Below are 18,326 nucleotides of genomic sequence, written 5' to 3'. Positions count from 1 at the left end.
ACACAGAGAGAGATGATATTTCCGCAGGGGAATGATTGGAAATGTACTTTCTGGAGCATTAGAAATGCAGAGAGGCCTTCTGGGAAATGACCCAAGGGACATGATGGGAAACGTACTTTGTAGAGCAGAGAAATGCAGAGAGAGGACTTCTGGACATGACCAGAGGGGCTTGATGGGAAATGTAGTTCCTAGAGACTGTGAAATGCAGAGTCCACCTGGGACATGATCAGATGGGCATGATGGGAAATGTAGTTCCTAGAGCACGAGCCATGCAGAGTTTGCCTCCTATCAAATGACCTGAGGGGTATGAAGGGAAATGTACTTTGTAGAGGATGAGAAATGCAGATTGACGCCCCCTGGGAAATGACCCAAGCAGCAAGATGAGAAATGTATTCATAGAGGATGAGAAATTCAGAAAGAGGACTCTTGGGAATTGACACAAAGGTCATGATGGGAAATGTGTTTCCTATGGCAGGAGAAACGCAAAGAGAGGCCTCCTGGGAAATGACACAAGGGGAATGATGGGAAATGTAGTTCGTAGAGCAAAAGAAATGCAGAGAGAGGTCTCCTGGGAAATAACCCAAGTGACATCATGGGCAATGTACTTCCTACAGCGTGAGAAATGCAGAGAGGCCTCTTGGGAAATGACCCGTGGGGCATGATGGGAAATGTTGATCCTAGAGCACAAGAAATGGAGAGAGATGCCTCCAGGAAAAGGACCTGAGGGGGTTGATGGGAAATGTAGTTCCTAGAGCACAAGAAATGCAGAGAGGCCTCCTGGGAAATGACCTGAGGGTTACAATTGGAAATTTAGTTCCTGGAACAGGAGAAATGCAGAGAGAGTCCTCCTGGGACATGACCAGAGGGCCGTGAAGTGAAATGTACTTCCCAGAACATGAGAAATGCTGAGCTGTCCTTCCTTGGACATGACCCAAGAGGCAAGATGGGAAATGTACTTCCTAGAGCACGGGAAATGGAAAGAGAGGTCTCCTAGGACATAAACAGAGGAGTATGTTAGGAAATGTAGTTCCTAGAGCATGTGAAATGCAGAGAAAGACCTCCTGGGAAATAATCCAAGGGGCATGATGTTAAATGTACTTCATTAGGATGGTTCTAGCAACTACATTTCCCATCATGCCTCTCAGGTAACTTTCCAGGATGCCTTTGATGACACCAGCATTGTTGATTGGACTCCATTCCCCAGGATTCCATTTCAGTACATGACTATGTTTCTAGAAACTACATTTCCCATCATGCTTCTTGGATGGTTTCCTAGGATCCCTTTCCTTAGAGCATTGCTTCATGTTGGACTCCATTTCCCAGGATTCCTTTCTCAGTATTGATCTTCCTTTCCAAACCACATTTCCCATCATGCCTCTTGGGTCACTTCCCAGGATGCCTTTGATGACACCATCAGTGTGGATTGGACTCCATTTCCCAGGATTCACTTTTAGTACATTAGGATGGTTCCAGAAACTACATTTCTCATCATGCCTCTCTGGTTATTTCCCAGGATGCCTTTGATGACACCATCAGTATTGTTTGGACTCTCTTCCCCAGGATTCCATTTCTGTACATGACTATGGTTCTAGAACCAGCATTTCCCATCATGCCTCTTGGATGGTTTCCTAGGATCCCTTTCCTTAGAGCGTTGCTTCATGCTCAACTCCATTTCCCAGAATGCCTTTCTTGGTATTGGTCATGTATTCCAAACTACATTTCCCATCATAGCTCTTGGATCAGAAGGAAACTTCCTGTTCCCTCTTTATAACTTCAGCATGTTTGGACTCCATCACTATGTGTTGAACTTCATTTCCCATCATGCCTCTCTGGTCTTCTCCCAGGATGTCTTCCCTTACAGCATCAGTACCTGTTGAACTACATTTCCCAGGATTCCTTTCTCTGTATTGGTTAGTGTATTCCAATCTACATTTCCCATGATACCTCTTGCGTCAGTAAAAAACTTCCTGTTACCTCTTTATACCATCATCATGTTTGGACTAAATTACCCAGGATGCCTTTCTCTGCCTTGTCTGTCTGATATAAACTACATTTCCCATCATGCCTCTCGCATCTTCTTCCACGATGTCTTTCCTTACAACATCAGTATGTGTTGAACTACATCTCCCAGGATGCCGTTCTCTTTATTGGCTAGTGTATTCCAATCTACATTTCCCATGATACCTCTTGGGTCAGAAAGAAGCTTCTTGTTCCCTCTAATACCATCATCATGTTTGGACAAAATTACCCAGGATGCCTTTCTCTGCCTTGTCTGTCTAATATAAACTACATTTCCCATCATGCCTCTCGGGTCTTCTCCCAGGATGTCTTTCCTTACAGCATCAGTACATGTTGAACTACATTTCCCAGGATGCCTTTCTCTGTAGTGTCTCTCTATTAAAAACTACATTTCTAATCATGGCTCATGGGTCATTTCCCAGGATGCTTTTCTCTGTATTGTCCATTTATTCCAAACTACATTTTCAATCATACCTATTGGGTTCAGAAAGTAACTTCCTGTTTTCTCTATATACTATGAGTGTGCTTTGGACTCCATTTCCCAGGATGCCTCTCTGTGTAGTGTCTATTAAAAACTACATTTCCCATCATGTTCTCAAATCATTTCCCAGGATGCCTGTCATTATAGATCACTATCTGTTGGAGTCCATTGCCCAGGATACTGTTCTCTACCATGTCAATTCATTTGGACTCCATTTCCCATGATTCCTCTATGTGTAGTGTCTGTCTATTTCCATCATACCTATGAGATCATTTGCAAGGATGCCTGTCATTATAGATCACATTCTGTTGGACTCCCTTTCCCAGGATGCCACTCTGTGTAGTGTCACTTTATTGAAATTTACTTTCTAGAGTATGAGATATGCAGAGAGAGTCCTCCTGGGAAATGACACAAGGGGCATGATGGGAAATGTAGTTCCTAGAGCATGAGAAATGCAGAGAGGCCTCCTGGGAAATGACCCGAGGGGCATGATGGGAAATGTAGTTCCTAGAGCATGAGAAATGCAGAGAAGCCTCCATGTAAATGACCTGAGGGGCCAAACTGTTTTTCTTTAACTGGCCATATCTGAGACATCTTTTCCTAGTTATGGGTGTCAGGGTCAGTTTTGGTTTCTTTAGCCAACCCCATTCTCCCACACTTTTGACAAAACAACAATCAACAGTTGTACATCATCTACCCTTAGAATTGTTCTCAAGAGACTCACACACTAGGACTTTAAATTCTAATGTATCCATGACTAATTACATACATTCAAGCCAGGCTGGATCACAAACATTTCAAGCACATTTGTGAATATTAAATATAAAAAATACAACCATGAACAAAAATCTGTCACCCTTTCTTGGAAAGTGTGATCACATACTGCCTGAGAGTTCAATAAAAATGAACCACTTAGATAGCCAACCCATTCTAAACAAGGCAGCATAAAAATACCTCTGAATAAGTGAAAGTGCAAAAAAAGATGAACAAGAGCCACAGAAGGATTATAAGGACCACAAATTAAACTTTAATAATTGAATTTGCCACACATATCCCACACTGGAATTCCTTCCTCAAAAGTTGCAAAAGAGAGGCCACAGTGGAATTTTCACTCCAGTCTTTAGTGAACATTGTTAATAACTTACTTACATCAAAGCTACAAGGAAAACGACTTAAAACAAGTTTTTTTTTCATTAAAACTGAAAACAACTGTGTTGTCCAAAGTGTCAACCAAATTGTTTACATAAATAGTGTTTTCTTTTGTATGATTACCTATCTATTTCCTCACATCAAGATGATATAAAAAGCTTTAAAATATTGACAGCCATAGAGACATGGCCAAGCATTTAACACAAGTTCATTCCCTGGACCAAGATCAAGTTTTGGATGACTTCTAGTTATTCTTGCAACAAGAAACTCAAAGGGTCTAACCATCTTGGGAAGCAGAATACACATAAATATATGCAGAAGAGCACACACACACACACACACACACACACATCGTGTTGGTGACTGCAGTGAGGTGCCCAATGTTTGTGGTACCTCGAATTCATGAGAAAGCCTATTGCATGTGGCCTTGTGAGCCCTAGCTCAGGCCCGAGCTACAGTAGGCTGGCTGTGGTGGCGCATGCCAGTAGGATTTACTGAAGAAGGCAGAGGCAGGAGGATCCCGAGTTGAGGCCGGCCTAGGAGAAGCTTCGGCCGGGGCTGAGCCACAAACAGTGTCGGTGGGACCATGGAGGCAGTGGCTGGTGCTTTGAGTTGCCAGCTGCTTCACATCGTGTTGGTGACTTCGGTGATACTGCTACCTGAAACAAAGAATTTACTGCTGCTTGTTCAGAGAAGAATTGCCAGGACCAGCATGTTACAAGAAAGCATCAGCAAAGGTCAGTTTGGAAAAGTTTGGCAAGACAAATGGTGGGGAGAAGTTGTTGTGAAGATGTTCTCTTCTAGGGAAAAACATTCATGGTTCCAAGAGACAGACATTTATCAGACTGTGATTGCTCCAAACCACAGAGGAGGCACAAAAAAAAAATCTAAAGGGAACCATGACCATGCATAACAGTGACTTTGAAGTCTTCAAAAAGATGACAGGATCCCACAATGATGATTCCATATGGACTATGATAAAGCCATTAAGCTGATTAACACCTTGGAAAGCTCAACTTTGGATTGCAAACTACTCAGGACAATTTTGAGATGATCCAGCCTGACAGACTACTTGAACAATGACTTGAAACAAGCCATGCACTTTCTCACTATGTAGCGGTGGGACAAATGATACAGGACTTGACAATTAACAGAAAAATTTTCTTTTCAGGATCCCCTAAAGGTGGAAGTAATTTTAAGAAGATGACGCCCACATCCCCAAAAAGTGGGATGGGAGGTTTTCGGTCGTTTAATGAGGTTTAGATATTGTCATTGTTTATGATGATTGGTTACAAGTTGTTAATTGTTAATGGTCAGGAAAAAAGCTGAACGTGAAGATTAGATTCAGGGGTTTTGTTAAAAAAAGGAAAAAGAGAAAATAGATATGAGGTAGATCACTGAATCTTCCCTGAGAAAAAAGATAAAGAAATAATAGGATAAATGGGTAGATCATTGAATCTACACTAAAAACACAAAGGGAAAAATATAAAAATACAAAAGGTAGATTACTGAATCAATTATGAAAAGAGAGAATATGGATATGATAAGATAAAAAGGGAGATTATGGAATCTACTTTTTAAAAAAGGAACTATTTGTTTTAAATAGGATAAGTAATGAAAACTTTTTTGTCTGAGTTTATCAAATGTTCCTGGACTGGACATTGTTATATATAATGGAGTTTTTCATCTGAATTTGTCAAATGTTAATGGACTAGACATTGTTAATGTAATTCTTGACTGTATATATTGTATATACTTATTGGATAGTTTTTCTTGTATTAGTTATAACCTTTTTTAATTTTAGACAAAAAAAGGGGAAATGTGGTGGTATTGTGTCCCCAAAATATTGTGTGTTCCCTGAAATAAACATATCTGGGGTCAGAGAACAGACAGACACTAGAACAAAGCCAAAAACAGTGGCTAGAAAATGGGAAGCGTAAGCTATAGCAGAAGTTGGGCGGTGGTGGTACACACCTTTAATCCCAGCACTTGGGAGATAGAGCTAGCTGGGTCTCTGAGTTCAAGGACACTTTAGAAAAAGCTAAGCATGGTGACCCATGCCTTTAATCCCAGAAACACAACCTTTAATCCCAGGTAGTGGGGGCAGAAAGAGAAAGGTATATGAGGTGTGAGGACCAGGAACTAAGGAGAAAAGCATATAGTGAGTAAAGCATGTAGTTAGTTAAGCAATTTGTTGGTTAGCATTCAGGATTTGGAGCAACACAGTTCAGCTGAGAGACATTGGGATGAGGACTCAGAAGCTTCCAGCCTGAGGAAACAGGATCACCCGTGGAACTAGCAAGATGAGATAGCTGTGGCTTGTTCTGCTTCTCTGATCTTCCAGCATTCACCCCAATAACTGGCCTCGGGTTTGATTTCATTAATAAGAACCTTTAAGATTCCTGCTACACACACCCATACATACATATACACACACCATAATTAAAATAAAAACAAACCTTTAATCTAATTTTCAATTATGAATATTTTCCTATTATCATTCTGGTAACATGGGTTTTGAGGCATTTAAATGATTACAGAGTTTTTCTCCATCATGAATTTGTCCATGTAACAGAAAGCATGTAGTCTTCAAGTCTGAGTAATCATTTTCAGTCTGTGATATCATTTGAGAAAAATTTGAAAATGGTACACTGCAGGAAGAAATCAGTCATGAGGGTTGGTCTGAGCATTTACATCTGCACACAATTTCCAATTTACGCTTTTTGCTTTATGCTGCAGGACAAGAAGGTGAATTCTTAGATGCCGGTTTTAGCTGCCATATCTGACACTTGTTTCCATGCCACTTTTAAGAGGTTCATGTATTGCTGTGGAACCCAGGGCCAAATTAAACCCTTTTCTAAGTTCACATAGATATGACCTATTATCAAAACAACAGAAATGGCATATCTATGAAATTTTAGATCAGAATTCATTATCTCATGCATTTGAACAGAAGTATGAAATCTAAAAGTGTTACTTATCATTTAAATTCATAGGACTTTTGTCCATATTTGTTGAAATATGTAAACAAAATAAAATAGTTATTATAATGATTGAACAGATTATTGACACATTTGAGATTTTTCTCCAAAATAATTCATTTTTTTGAAATTTAATTTAAGTATGTTGGCCGAAGATCAAAATAATTTATATATATTCAGATTTCCTTTGGTAGGAGTTTCTTTCAGATCTTCAAAGTATAATGCTATATTGAAAGCCTTTAAGAGACAAAATTACACACTAAAAGTTTTAGTTACAGGCCTACTCTGTGTTTTGACTAGGCATTACCACATTGATTATATTCATAGGGTTTCTCTCCAGTATGTATTTTTACATAGGGCTGTGCAAAGGCTTTACCACACTGTTTAAATTCATAGGGTTCTTCTCAATTATGTGTTCTTTCATGAAATTGAAGAGTGTTGTGATATACAAAGGCTTTACCACACTGATTAGAATTGTACGGTTTCAATCCAGTATGTGATCTTTTATGCCTTTGAAGATGAGAGTGAGGAGCAAAGGCCTGAAAAACACTGATTACATTCACAGGGTCTCTCTCCAGCATGTGTTCACTTAAGTACTTGAAGGTGACTGGGCTGTGCAAATGCTTACCCACATTGTATATATTCATATACATAGGGTGTCTCCCATATGTGTTCTTTCATGCAACTGAAGAGAATTGTGATGAGCAAAGGCTTTACCACATTGTTTACATTCATAAGTGTCAAGGAGCAAGATGTCAGGAACCAAACATGAAACATGGAATAGTACTAGGTAGGCAAGAGAACAAGTTATAAGACCACTGCCATTCTGCAGAACAATAACACCTGTTGACTAACCAGAGGATACCAAAGAAAAGAAGACATTCCACGGTCAGGTGCTATGACAACCACAAGAAAAGAGCATTCCATGGTCAGGTAGCCTAGCAACAGAATAAATGACCCCTGACCAGTGACCTTAGCTGACATCTTGCAGTTGAACGATCTGCATATCTCTCATGTTCTGAACCCCTATCATGTCTCTTCCCCTTCCCTGTTTCCTGCACCCTCCCCTCCTATGCTATATAAGCCTTGCAGAGGAAAATAAAATTTGCTCTTGATCAGAATCCCGTCTTGCTATCGTCTCTCGTGTCCTCTGTTCCTTTCATTTGCTCCCACAAGTGGGTCACAACCATTGAAACCTGCCTGGCCAGGGCACATAGGGTTTATCTCCAGTATGTGTTGTCTTATGTACTTGTAGATGTCTGGGCTGTGCAAATTCTTTCCCACATTGTATACATTCATAGGGTTTCTCTCCCATATGTGTTCTTTCATGCAACTGAAGAGAATTGTGAAGAACAAAGGCTTTAACACATTGTTTAAATTCTAGGGTTTCTCTCCAGTATGTGCTCTTTCATGTAATTGAAGAGCACTGTGTTGAGCAAAGGCTTTACCACAATGATTACATTCATAGGGTTTCTCTCCAGTATGTGTTCTTTTATGTACTTGAAGGTGATTGGGCTGTGCAAAGGTTTTACCACACTGATTACATTCATAGGGTTTCTCTCCAGAATGTGTTCTTTTATGTACTTGAAGATGACTAGGATGTGCAAAGACTTTACCACACTGATTACATTCATAGGGTTTCTCTCCAGTATGTGTTCTTTTATGTACTTGAAGATGACCAGGCTGTGCAAAGGTTTTACCACATTGTTTACATTCATAGGGTTTCTCTCCAGTATGTGTTCTTTCATGTAATTGAAGAGCACTGTGTTGAGCAAAGGCTTTACCACAATAATTACATTCATAGGGTTTCTCTCTAGTATGTGTCCTTTCATGCATTTGAAGAGTACTGTTTTGAGCAAAGACTTTACCACACTGATTACATTCATAGGGTTTCTCTCCAGTATGTGTTCTTTTATGTACTTGAAGATGACCAGACTGAGCAAAGGTTTTATCACATTGTTTACATTCATAGGGTTTCTCTCCAGTATGTGTTCTTTCATGTAATCGAAGAGCATTGTTATGAGCAAAGGTTTTACCACATTGATTACATTCATAGGGTTTCTCTCCAGTATGTGTTCTTTTATGTACTTGAAGATGACTGCACTTTGTAAAGGCTTTACCACATTGATAACATTCATAGGGTTTCTCTCCACTATGTGTCCTTTCATGCATTTGAAGAGTACTCTTTTGAGCAAAGGCTTTACCACACTGATTACATTCATAGGGTTTCTCTCCAGAATGTGTTCTTTTATGTACTTGAAGATGACTGGGCTTTGTAAAGGCTTTACCACATTGATTACATTCATAGGGTTTCTCTCCAGAATGTGTTCTTCTATCTAATTGTAGAATTTTCCAATGAGTAAAGGCTTTGCCACTTTTATTACTTCCATTACCTTTTTTACATATATGTGTAGTTTCATGCCTGTGAAAATGACTGTGTTGTGCATAGGTTTTACCACATTGATTATATTCATAGGATTTCTCTCCAGTATGTGTTTGTTCATGCCTTTGAGGATGACTATGACATTCAAAGTCTTTACCAAACTCAGTATATTCATGTGATTTCTCTGTAGTATCACTTCTTTTATGCCTGCAATAACAATTGAAACATTTAAAAGCTTTATCACATTCATTACATTGCTGAGTCTTTATATCTGCATGAATTAATTTTATAATTTGGTCTAAATATAAAGAGAACTGAGATCTTAAGGTTTTAACATGTTGTTTACACTAATGTTGAACATGCCTGTGATGATAAAAACCTTTATTACCTGGCTCATATTTATACCATTATTTGTCCTTGAGGTTTTTCACATATTTAAAGAGATTTTGGAGTATTTGGAAATTTCCCTCAATTATTCCGTTGATAAAGTTTCTTATACTGTGTGTCATGCTACATGTTCATCATTAACCAGGACAAACAGAAGCATATACACAGTCTCAGTACTCATAGGGTGTTTTTGTGGTGTGCTTTAGATCTATTCTGAATGAAGTTGGAAACCCTGTTGTTTGTAAACTTGAATCACATTCAACAACTTTACTCAACATGGAACTACTATGTATCTTCTAATTGTTCTGATATGGAGAGATTTACATTACTTCTTTCCATATTCTTATGTTCATAGAGATGGTATCCAGAGTGACATATGATATAACTATTAAACAATAAAACAATAATATTTACACATTTCATTTACAGTTGGACTTTCTGTTCCTCATCAACATGTGGTATAGGGAATTATGTTTCTCTATAATGCCCCCCCATAACTCTTGACTCTAACTACCTATCTAAATAAAATTAGCAAAGAGAGAAAAACTATATGAGTAACTATACTATAGACTATTTGCTTATAACAAGGTTGTGTATGTATTCTTATCACATATTCAACGAGTATATCTTTTATATTATGAACACTAAGAAACTAAATCAATTGTCAGTTGTATAGCATAGCTTTGATGAAGCTGTTATTCAAATGTTGATTTCTGTTTAGCCATTCATGTTTTTTTGTCTTCCTTCTTAAAAGAACCACTTGCAAACAAAATTCACTTTCCTGCCATTGAGGTACATGTGTTTATGAGCATTTATTGATCATCGATGCATTTTAAGCTGTGACTATTTACACTGCTTCATCATACTAAAACTTCCAGAGGAATTATATATATCTATATATCCAGAAGTCCATTTCTATCATCTAGAAGAAAATTACCGTCCATGTTTTTGAGAACTTTGACAATGTTCTTCAACTTTAAGATCTTCTGAATTGTAGCCTAAAATATAGGACAAGAAAGATAAATGAATTATAACAAGAAACTGAAAATTTTACATTAATATCTTCAGTGATCCGCAGAATGAAATCTGATTTATTCAGCTCATTCTTTCTCATTCTCAATCAGAATTGCAGAAGGGAACCAATAATCAATCAACAGGTGTCACGGTATTTAATTTATGGAGGAAAATTTACAGTATTACCTACAGCAATGAGGTTCATGTAGGTCTCCAGCATCACATCTTTGTAGAGATTCTTCTGTGAAGGATCCATTAATGCCCACTCTTCCTCAGTGATGTCGACATGCACATCATTGTAGGTCACTGCATTCTAAAATATGCCATACATACATGTACCATACATGTATATAAAACAAAAAGCATGATACAAAATTGTAAATATGTGCTTCTTTGACAATATATCCACATAATTCCGGTGACTACTACACACATTTTATGACTCAGACATTACAATGATATCATCAAGTTACTTCACAAACAAACTCAATAGGAGGCTTACAACAATTATTTATGAATGTTTGGAATTGGATATTGTCTTCCAAGAGAAATGCCTATTAACAGAGTTAGAAAGACAAGAAAACACTTCAACACTACTGAGCAAGCATCAGAGAAATTGCATGAACCATTACTAACTACAACAAAAAATTTTAAGCTGAGTGAAATGGGTCATGCCTTTAATCCCAGAACTTAGAAGGTAGAAGCAGATATATGTACTTCTGAGTTGAAAGTTAGCCTAGTCTATGTAATCAGTTATAGGACAGCAAAAAGTAAATATTAAGAACCCACCTGCACTTTAAACTTCCATCAAACAAACAAAAAGATAAGGTGAAGTCAGAGATTGTTTTACTGAAGTTCCTAAAAAGAGTTAGACATTCATTCTAGTTCTGTATTCAATCTCTAAAAATCTGAATTGCTCCAGTTTAAGTTGTACTTTCATAAATCTTACTAAAATGGCTGTGCATTTAAACAGTTACAAATAGAAAGATGGTTACATTTGAAATATCATTGTTGGTCAAAAATAATCAACACAGGGAAGAAGAGATGGTTAAGAAGTTAAGAGCTCTTACTTGTCTTGTATATAGAGGGGATCATTTGCCAGTACTTATATTGGGGAATCACAAAATTGTTCATTATTCCAAGCTTGTGGGTTCTAAGACTCTCTTTGGACTACAGTGAGGTCCAGGCATATGTGTGGTGCATATCCATTCATGCAGAAAAAAAGAATCATATTCATTAATAAACATCAAAAGAAACACAAGCAAGAAGAATGCAACACTCTTGTGATCTAATGCCTTAGAATGCTAAGCTCAGGCACTATTACTATCATGAATACTGCATCCTAGAAGAAAATGATATCCTCTACTGACATTCAAATTTCAAGATGGTGGGTAAAGATGAGCAAAACAACATATGCTTGACCAGTACAAAAACATATACTCTAGGCCCAACAAACAAAATATATATAAAAAACCTGGAATGTAGGCCAACCTACAATCTCAGCATGTGGGAGCAAATGTCAGGTGAATCTCTTGAGTTGGAGGTCAACCTGGTTTACAGAGCTATATTTAGTATAGTCAAGGCTACTCAGAAAAACATTTGTCTTCAGGGACAAAAATAAAAACTACAAAATTTAAAAAAAAACAACAACAAGGTAGCAAAATGGCTTAGCATTGACTATCAATTTTTTCAATTGTATCTTATCTGATTTATTGACACTATGCATACTTGTTCGTGGTGGAGTCATGACAGCACAAGAAGGAAGCTGGCTGATTCATTTCAACCACAATTTAGTAGAAACACAGAAAAGGAAATGGGTTGAGGCCATCACAACCACCAATGAGATATTTCATGAAGGGGGGGGTTCTTCCTCCTGAAGGATCCACTAGATACCCAAAAAGAGTCACCAAGGAGAGAAACATGTTCAATTACCTCATCCTATCTGGGAGCTTTCCATTCAGTTGAATAGATTCTGACCCAGGTCATTTTAGGTTCAGGATCATCAATGAAAAAATTCATTTTATAGTCATGTCAATGATGCTCATAGTCTGCAACACCCCCCTACACTGTTCAAATACCCAAAATCTCTTTTGGCAAGACCAATTCTTGATTGTGTCATCTTATATATCAAAGAACATGTTAAATCTCTCCAACATACAAATGACACAGAAAACCCATTTTCATTCCAAAGAGGAATTGAGACATAATGATGAAAGATGATGGGAAGATTAAAACACATCAGTATTACAATTAAATCTAGTAGTTCGCTGTCAGACACATGGAGCTTCATTTTCAAAGGGCTTAGATTTCTTTCTCCCCACAACTTCCCATTCGTCTCTCTTTGGTTACTTCTATTCCATTTATGCAGCTAGTTTCTCCAAGAAAAATGACTCATAGCCTAAGTATCGCAACATCTTATGGTCTCAAAATACAACCCAAATGATAGAGGTTCTTAAAAAGAAATGAATAAATCGATTAAATAAATTTATGAAAGCACAAATAATAAGAATAAAAAGTCAGGAAATCAAATAAAGCCAAGAAAAATAAACAAAAAGTTGAAGGAAACAAATAAAGCTGTTTAAGACCTCAAATGAAAACAGAAACATTAAAGAAAACAGAAACAGAGGCTATTACAGAAATGAAAAAATTAGCATCTTTCTTGCCTGGTTCTTCTTTCACCTATAAGTTCTATCTTAATTCTCTCATCACAGTTCTGTCCCATCTAGTTCTTTTCCATATTACCTCCTCTCCCATCTCCTTCCTTCTCATCTTGTTCTTCCTTATCTGGCATCTTCCATCTTGTTGCTCTAGTACTCTCTTCTAGCCCTTCAATCTAGTTCTTTCCCATTTCAGTACATTCCTCTCCAGTTCTTAACCGTCTATTTCTTCTACTCTCTTTTCTCTTCTCTGACCATTCCACTATGAAAGTAAAACTGACCTTTTGTTCCTTTGACCCTTATCTCTCCAAGATATCTCTGCTCCTGCTGTTTCTGGCAAGTGTGCACAGACATTAGATAACTTGGCTAGACAAGTTCCATCATGGCTAGATGTACTTAAGTAGGTATCCTTTAGTTCTGAATTAATTGTTAAAGATGAATCTAAAACAAGGGATAAGACTTTAGAACTGAGAAAGTTAAACTTTATCAGCACATGTACCAGGTCTCCTCAAACAGGTATTCTGGATGCTAAAGTCAGTTTCTAGAGAGTACATATCTATCTCTGATTAGACACTTTTGTCCTTCTTGAGATGTTCCTAGCTGCTAAAGATAATAATGACAGAAGCGCCTGAAATTTGGGATCCTGGCTAAGTTACTGCTCAGAAAATTATCTACATATTCCTTTAGTAGAGGGAAAATTGTGCCCAGTGAATGATGGAAAACCTACAAGAGCAAATGAGAAATTCATAGCAGGAAACAGCTTTTAATCAAAAGATAATATCACCAAGACTCTTGAGCCTCAGCTTGATCTTTGGAAGGCCTTTGGCTTCTTCAAATATTACCTTGCCATAATCAGAACATTTATTGATCAGTAACATTGCTTACCTCACTACTCACTACTAAGGTCAACTACTATCACTGCATGACAGTTTTCAACGTCTTCCTAGCTCATCCTTGCCTCTGCTGTGACTACACTTGCTTGACAGCTGGTTAGTGAACTCAGTTCTTACACAAGTCTCACTTCATTTGTTAATTCACAATAAAATCTAGAGAAGTTGGAGGATACTCATTCACTGCTATATTATTCCTTCCCACAGACCAGTCAAGGCCCAGCCTGGAAGAAGTTGCAGGACTATCTCTCTAGCACTGGTAGACAGAGACAGAATTAGGTGTTTAACACAATTCTCAATTACATAATGTGAGGCAAACTGGAGCTACAGGAGATATTGACCAGAAGGAATGGTTCACAACCTTCCTTATGTTGAGACTCTTTAATACACTTTCTTATGATATGGTGAACCCCAAGTATAAAATTATATTCACTGTTAATTCATAACTCTATTTTTATTCCTGTTACGAATATAATATAAATATCTGCACTTCCTGACAGACTTTCTCCAGTCCTAAGATGGGGTCATTTGATTTCCCCACGGGATCCATGACCTCCAAGTTTGTGAAGCACTGCTATAAAATGATATAAATAAATACATAAACAAACAGTTGTTAAAAATGAATAAAATTCTTTTTTTAAGATTTATTTATCCATTCTATATATAGTATTCTATCTGCACGTATGTCTAGACACCAGAAGTGGGAACCAGGTCTCATTAGGTGGTTGTGACCCACAGTGTGGCTGCTAGGAATTGAACTCAGGACCTCTGGAAAAGCTGTCAGTGTTCTTAACCTCTGAGCAATCTCTCCAGCCAGAAATAAAATTCTTAAATTGGGAAACATAGAAAAAGAGAAAAAAAACTATTAGTAATGCATTAAAAGAAAATGGATATTAAAAAATAATAATAATAATGTTTTAAAATGATAAAAAAATTAAAAGCATATGTAGATATACTGACTTTGAAATGGAGTAGGCACCTCCATGGTAGAGTGAATCCCATTAATGAAAGACTGAATGACTTTGTCCCATGTAAAATGATAGCCACTGAATGCTTTAAGCTAACACACCTAGTTACAGAAAATGCCCTGTATCTCAAACCTGTCATCTGATTTCACTGTATCAGCCAGGATTGAACATATCTTCATAGGAAAGTTCGCTAATTGGAAACTGAATACTTAGTAGTTCAGGGTATCCTCCATAAAATTAATACCAGCCAAATAGATTCTGTCTTCATCCACATGGAAGGAATTAATGCATGCAGGGAAATTACAATGAAAGTCACTCACCATGCCCCATCAGTCCTTTGTAATGGAGACCCTGCAGCTCACTGCACTCAACTGCAGTCTATGATCAAGCTATTGCATAGTCTAATGCCCACTGTAGTGCACACAGTGACCCATCCCTCTGTTGCAGGCCCCACCTCTGTCTGCAGGTCAATTCCACTGTTCCTCCTCTTCTGGTCTGAAGGAAGAAGCCATTTTCCACACAGATTTCCTTTCTCTGTTGTGCAACAGACAATTCACTATGGGGTTCAAACTGGTAATTTAAGAACTCAGTTATAGCGTGAACTTGTAAACCCAAATTTAGCATGATGAGTCAGGAGATAATAAAGACAGGGTTCAAGCCCACCTACAGACAGGGTTCACATCCACCTGAATGAATGTATGAGATCTTGACTTAAAACTGCTTTTCCAAAAGACCAGAAATGCCCCTGTTCTAGAATTAATATACCTCCATTGCATACCAGGACTTAATGTTAATTGTGACCCTGTAATTGTCTCTTGTACAGCATGTTAGAGGACAGTTTTTTAATGGAAGGATGGGCCTTTCTACTGGTTGTAAACCAGGGTTGTCTCCCATGTTATGGAATGTAGCTGGCTAATCTTAGGGAACAAATGTGGTGGTATTGCATTCCCTGAAATATTGTACCTGCTAATTAAACATAGTGGTTAGGCAGTGGTGGTACACACCTTTAATACCAGCACCTGGCAGGTGGAGACAGGCAAACCTCTGAGTTCAAGGCCACATTAGAAACAGCAAGGCATGGTGAATCATGCTTTAATCCCATGAAGTAACAGCAAAAAGAGAAAGATGTATAAAGCTTTAGGACCAGAAGCTAGAAGCATTTGGCTGGTTAAGCTTTTCAGATTCTAGCAGCAGTTCAGCTGAGACACATTTGGATGAGGACACAGAAGCTTGCAGTCTGAGGAAAAAGTCTACCTGAGGAACTGGCGAGGTGAGGAGGCAGTGGCTTGTTCTGTGTCTCTGATCTTCCAGCATTCACCCCAATAACTGGCCTCAGGTTTGATTTTATTAAATAAAAATTTTAAGATTTCTGCTACAAAGAAACACTTGCATCTTATCATACTAATCTCTACCCGACATGGTCAGCATACTATTTATCCTTGAGGTACTTGTGATACAGTCCTATCTTACCTAAATTCTACATTGTGAATTAATGTCTCCTAAGAAGTGTAAAGACTGCATACCATCAATTCTATTACCATCAATTCTACTCTTCTATATCAAAATTTATCATTGGAGTGCAACTTTACACAGGAAATACTATTTACAAGCTATCAAAATTAATTTCAGTTAGATTCTAAATCTTAATGTTTAATGTTCAAAGAGTAGAACTTTTGGAATATAAGGGAGAAAACAGGCCTCTTTGACTTTGGAAATCTGTGATCTTTAGAAACACCACATGCATGGTTCCAACATGTCACAGTGATGTCAACAGGGACATTTCAAAGCATAGTCCTGCTGCCAATATTCTGCACAGAGGCAACCAGCAGAGTGAATGTATTCAGTGGCAGCCAAACAGCCCCAAGATTTGCAAAGACTATGCAGAACCATGCAGGACAACAAATATCTACATTATAGCATGCAGGATGAGCAGGACCATGCTAGATAATGCAGGACAAAGTAAGAATATGCTTAACTTTGAATCTGACCACTTGTTTCCACCCAGCAAGGGGAAGACTCAACACACTGACTCCCATGACTCAGTTGAGCCCTCCTTTGAGTCTGGGGATGGCAGCCGCACACTCACCATATTGTGGTTTTCCAGCTTGGCCATGCTCTCTGTTCAGCTCCCTGCAGCAACACTCAAGCTGCACAGCAAACAAAACTACTGGCGACAGATTCTCTTCTGATAGTTGATGATACACATGGCTCCAGACCCAGAGCTGGAGGTAAACTGTACCACCACCACTTTGGGAAGCAGAGGTGGGCGGAGCCAGCAGCCACAGCAGTGCTTCAGTCTTACAAAGATGGATATTACACAGAGAATCTGGTTTATGTTATCTTTGGGATTTTTAACTACAAAAAAAGATTTGATTGTAAAAGCTATTGATTTAAACAAATACGTAAATTTTAAAGACACCTTGACTTCAAAATTTGGATATAAGGATATGTTGCTTTGAAGAAGAGGCTCTGCTTTTGTTTTCACAGAAACCCACAGGCTAAGGATTTGTTCCAGATTAAGATACATCAGGTTTGATCAGCCAAGACCACCTAAAATGACTCTGATAGCACAATGGCCCACATGATCCAACATCCAGAATGGTTTCAAGGCAACTGGTTCAGGTTTGCCCTCACTGACTACTCCATAATCCTAAAATTTTCTTTGTGTCCCCAAAAGATACCGCGCCCCCCTCCAGCAGTAAATAGTAAGAGAAACTATGCCCAATTTCCTAAAATTTTCAAGCTGGCTTTGGAGATAGAATTGGCTCACTGCTTCTATAAACTCAGACAAACATATTGCTAAAAATAAATAAAATAAATAAATAAAAAGATTCTTGTGTCTTAAATCAAAAGAGCCCTATGATGTGGGACAGAAAAAAAACAATATTTTTATTTAAATCAGGTTGATTATAAATGTGATCTCTTTCTAAAAAAAAGGACATATGATATAGATATAATAAGATAAAAGTGTAGATTAATGAACTTACTTTTAAAAAACAACAACTAGTTTAAAATATCTTACATTGGTATAGATTTTAGTCTATTGATACAAACTTAAAGTTAATTTTGTTATTCTGTATAAAATATATTTCTACTTTCATTTGAGGTATTATGTTTATACAACTCATTTAGATTGTAATGGATAATTAAGCAATACAGATCAATTAGTCTTCTATGATAGTTAAACTTATAGTCATGTGAAGTTTTCTAGGTATACATAGATATATTTCAGATAGACAAGAAATCTTTGAACACATTAAAGGTCTACAAAATATGGCATTTAAAATAATTTTAAAATTTAGACTTTGTGGACAGTGAGGCATATCTGTTCCTGGCAGCACTGATTTACTTCAGAAAGGACGATGGAAACTGAGGCCACTTCATATGGAGTTTATCT

General features: G+C 37.8%; 1 protein-coding gene across 1 annotated transcript; it reads right to left on the bottom strand.

The window, feature by feature from the left end:
* Positions 1-8,282: 8,282 nt before the first annotated feature.
* On the bottom strand, positions 8,283-17,042 carry LOC118575704 (putative KRAB domain-containing protein ZNF788; the record flags this gene model as incomplete). The annotated part of the gene is made up of 4 exons (XM_036176134.1): positions 17,016-17,042; positions 10,601-10,727; positions 9,135-9,220; positions 8,283-8,378 (listed from the first exon to the last, which is right to left on the bottom strand). Coding segments are annotated over exons 1-4 (336 nt in total), but the record flags the coding sequence as incomplete, so codon positions are not given.
* Positions 17,043-18,326: the final 1,284 nt, after the last annotated feature.

Source organism: Onychomys torridus, unplaced genomic scaffold (genome assembly GCF_903995425.1).
Source record: "Onychomys torridus unplaced genomic scaffold, mOncTor1.1, whole genome shotgun sequence".
Lineage (NCBI taxonomy): Eukaryota > Metazoa > Chordata > Mammalia > Rodentia > Cricetidae > Onychomys > Onychomys torridus.
The sequence above is the reverse complement of the archived record's forward strand: the minus strand, read 5'-3'. Positions and strand labels throughout refer to the sequence as shown.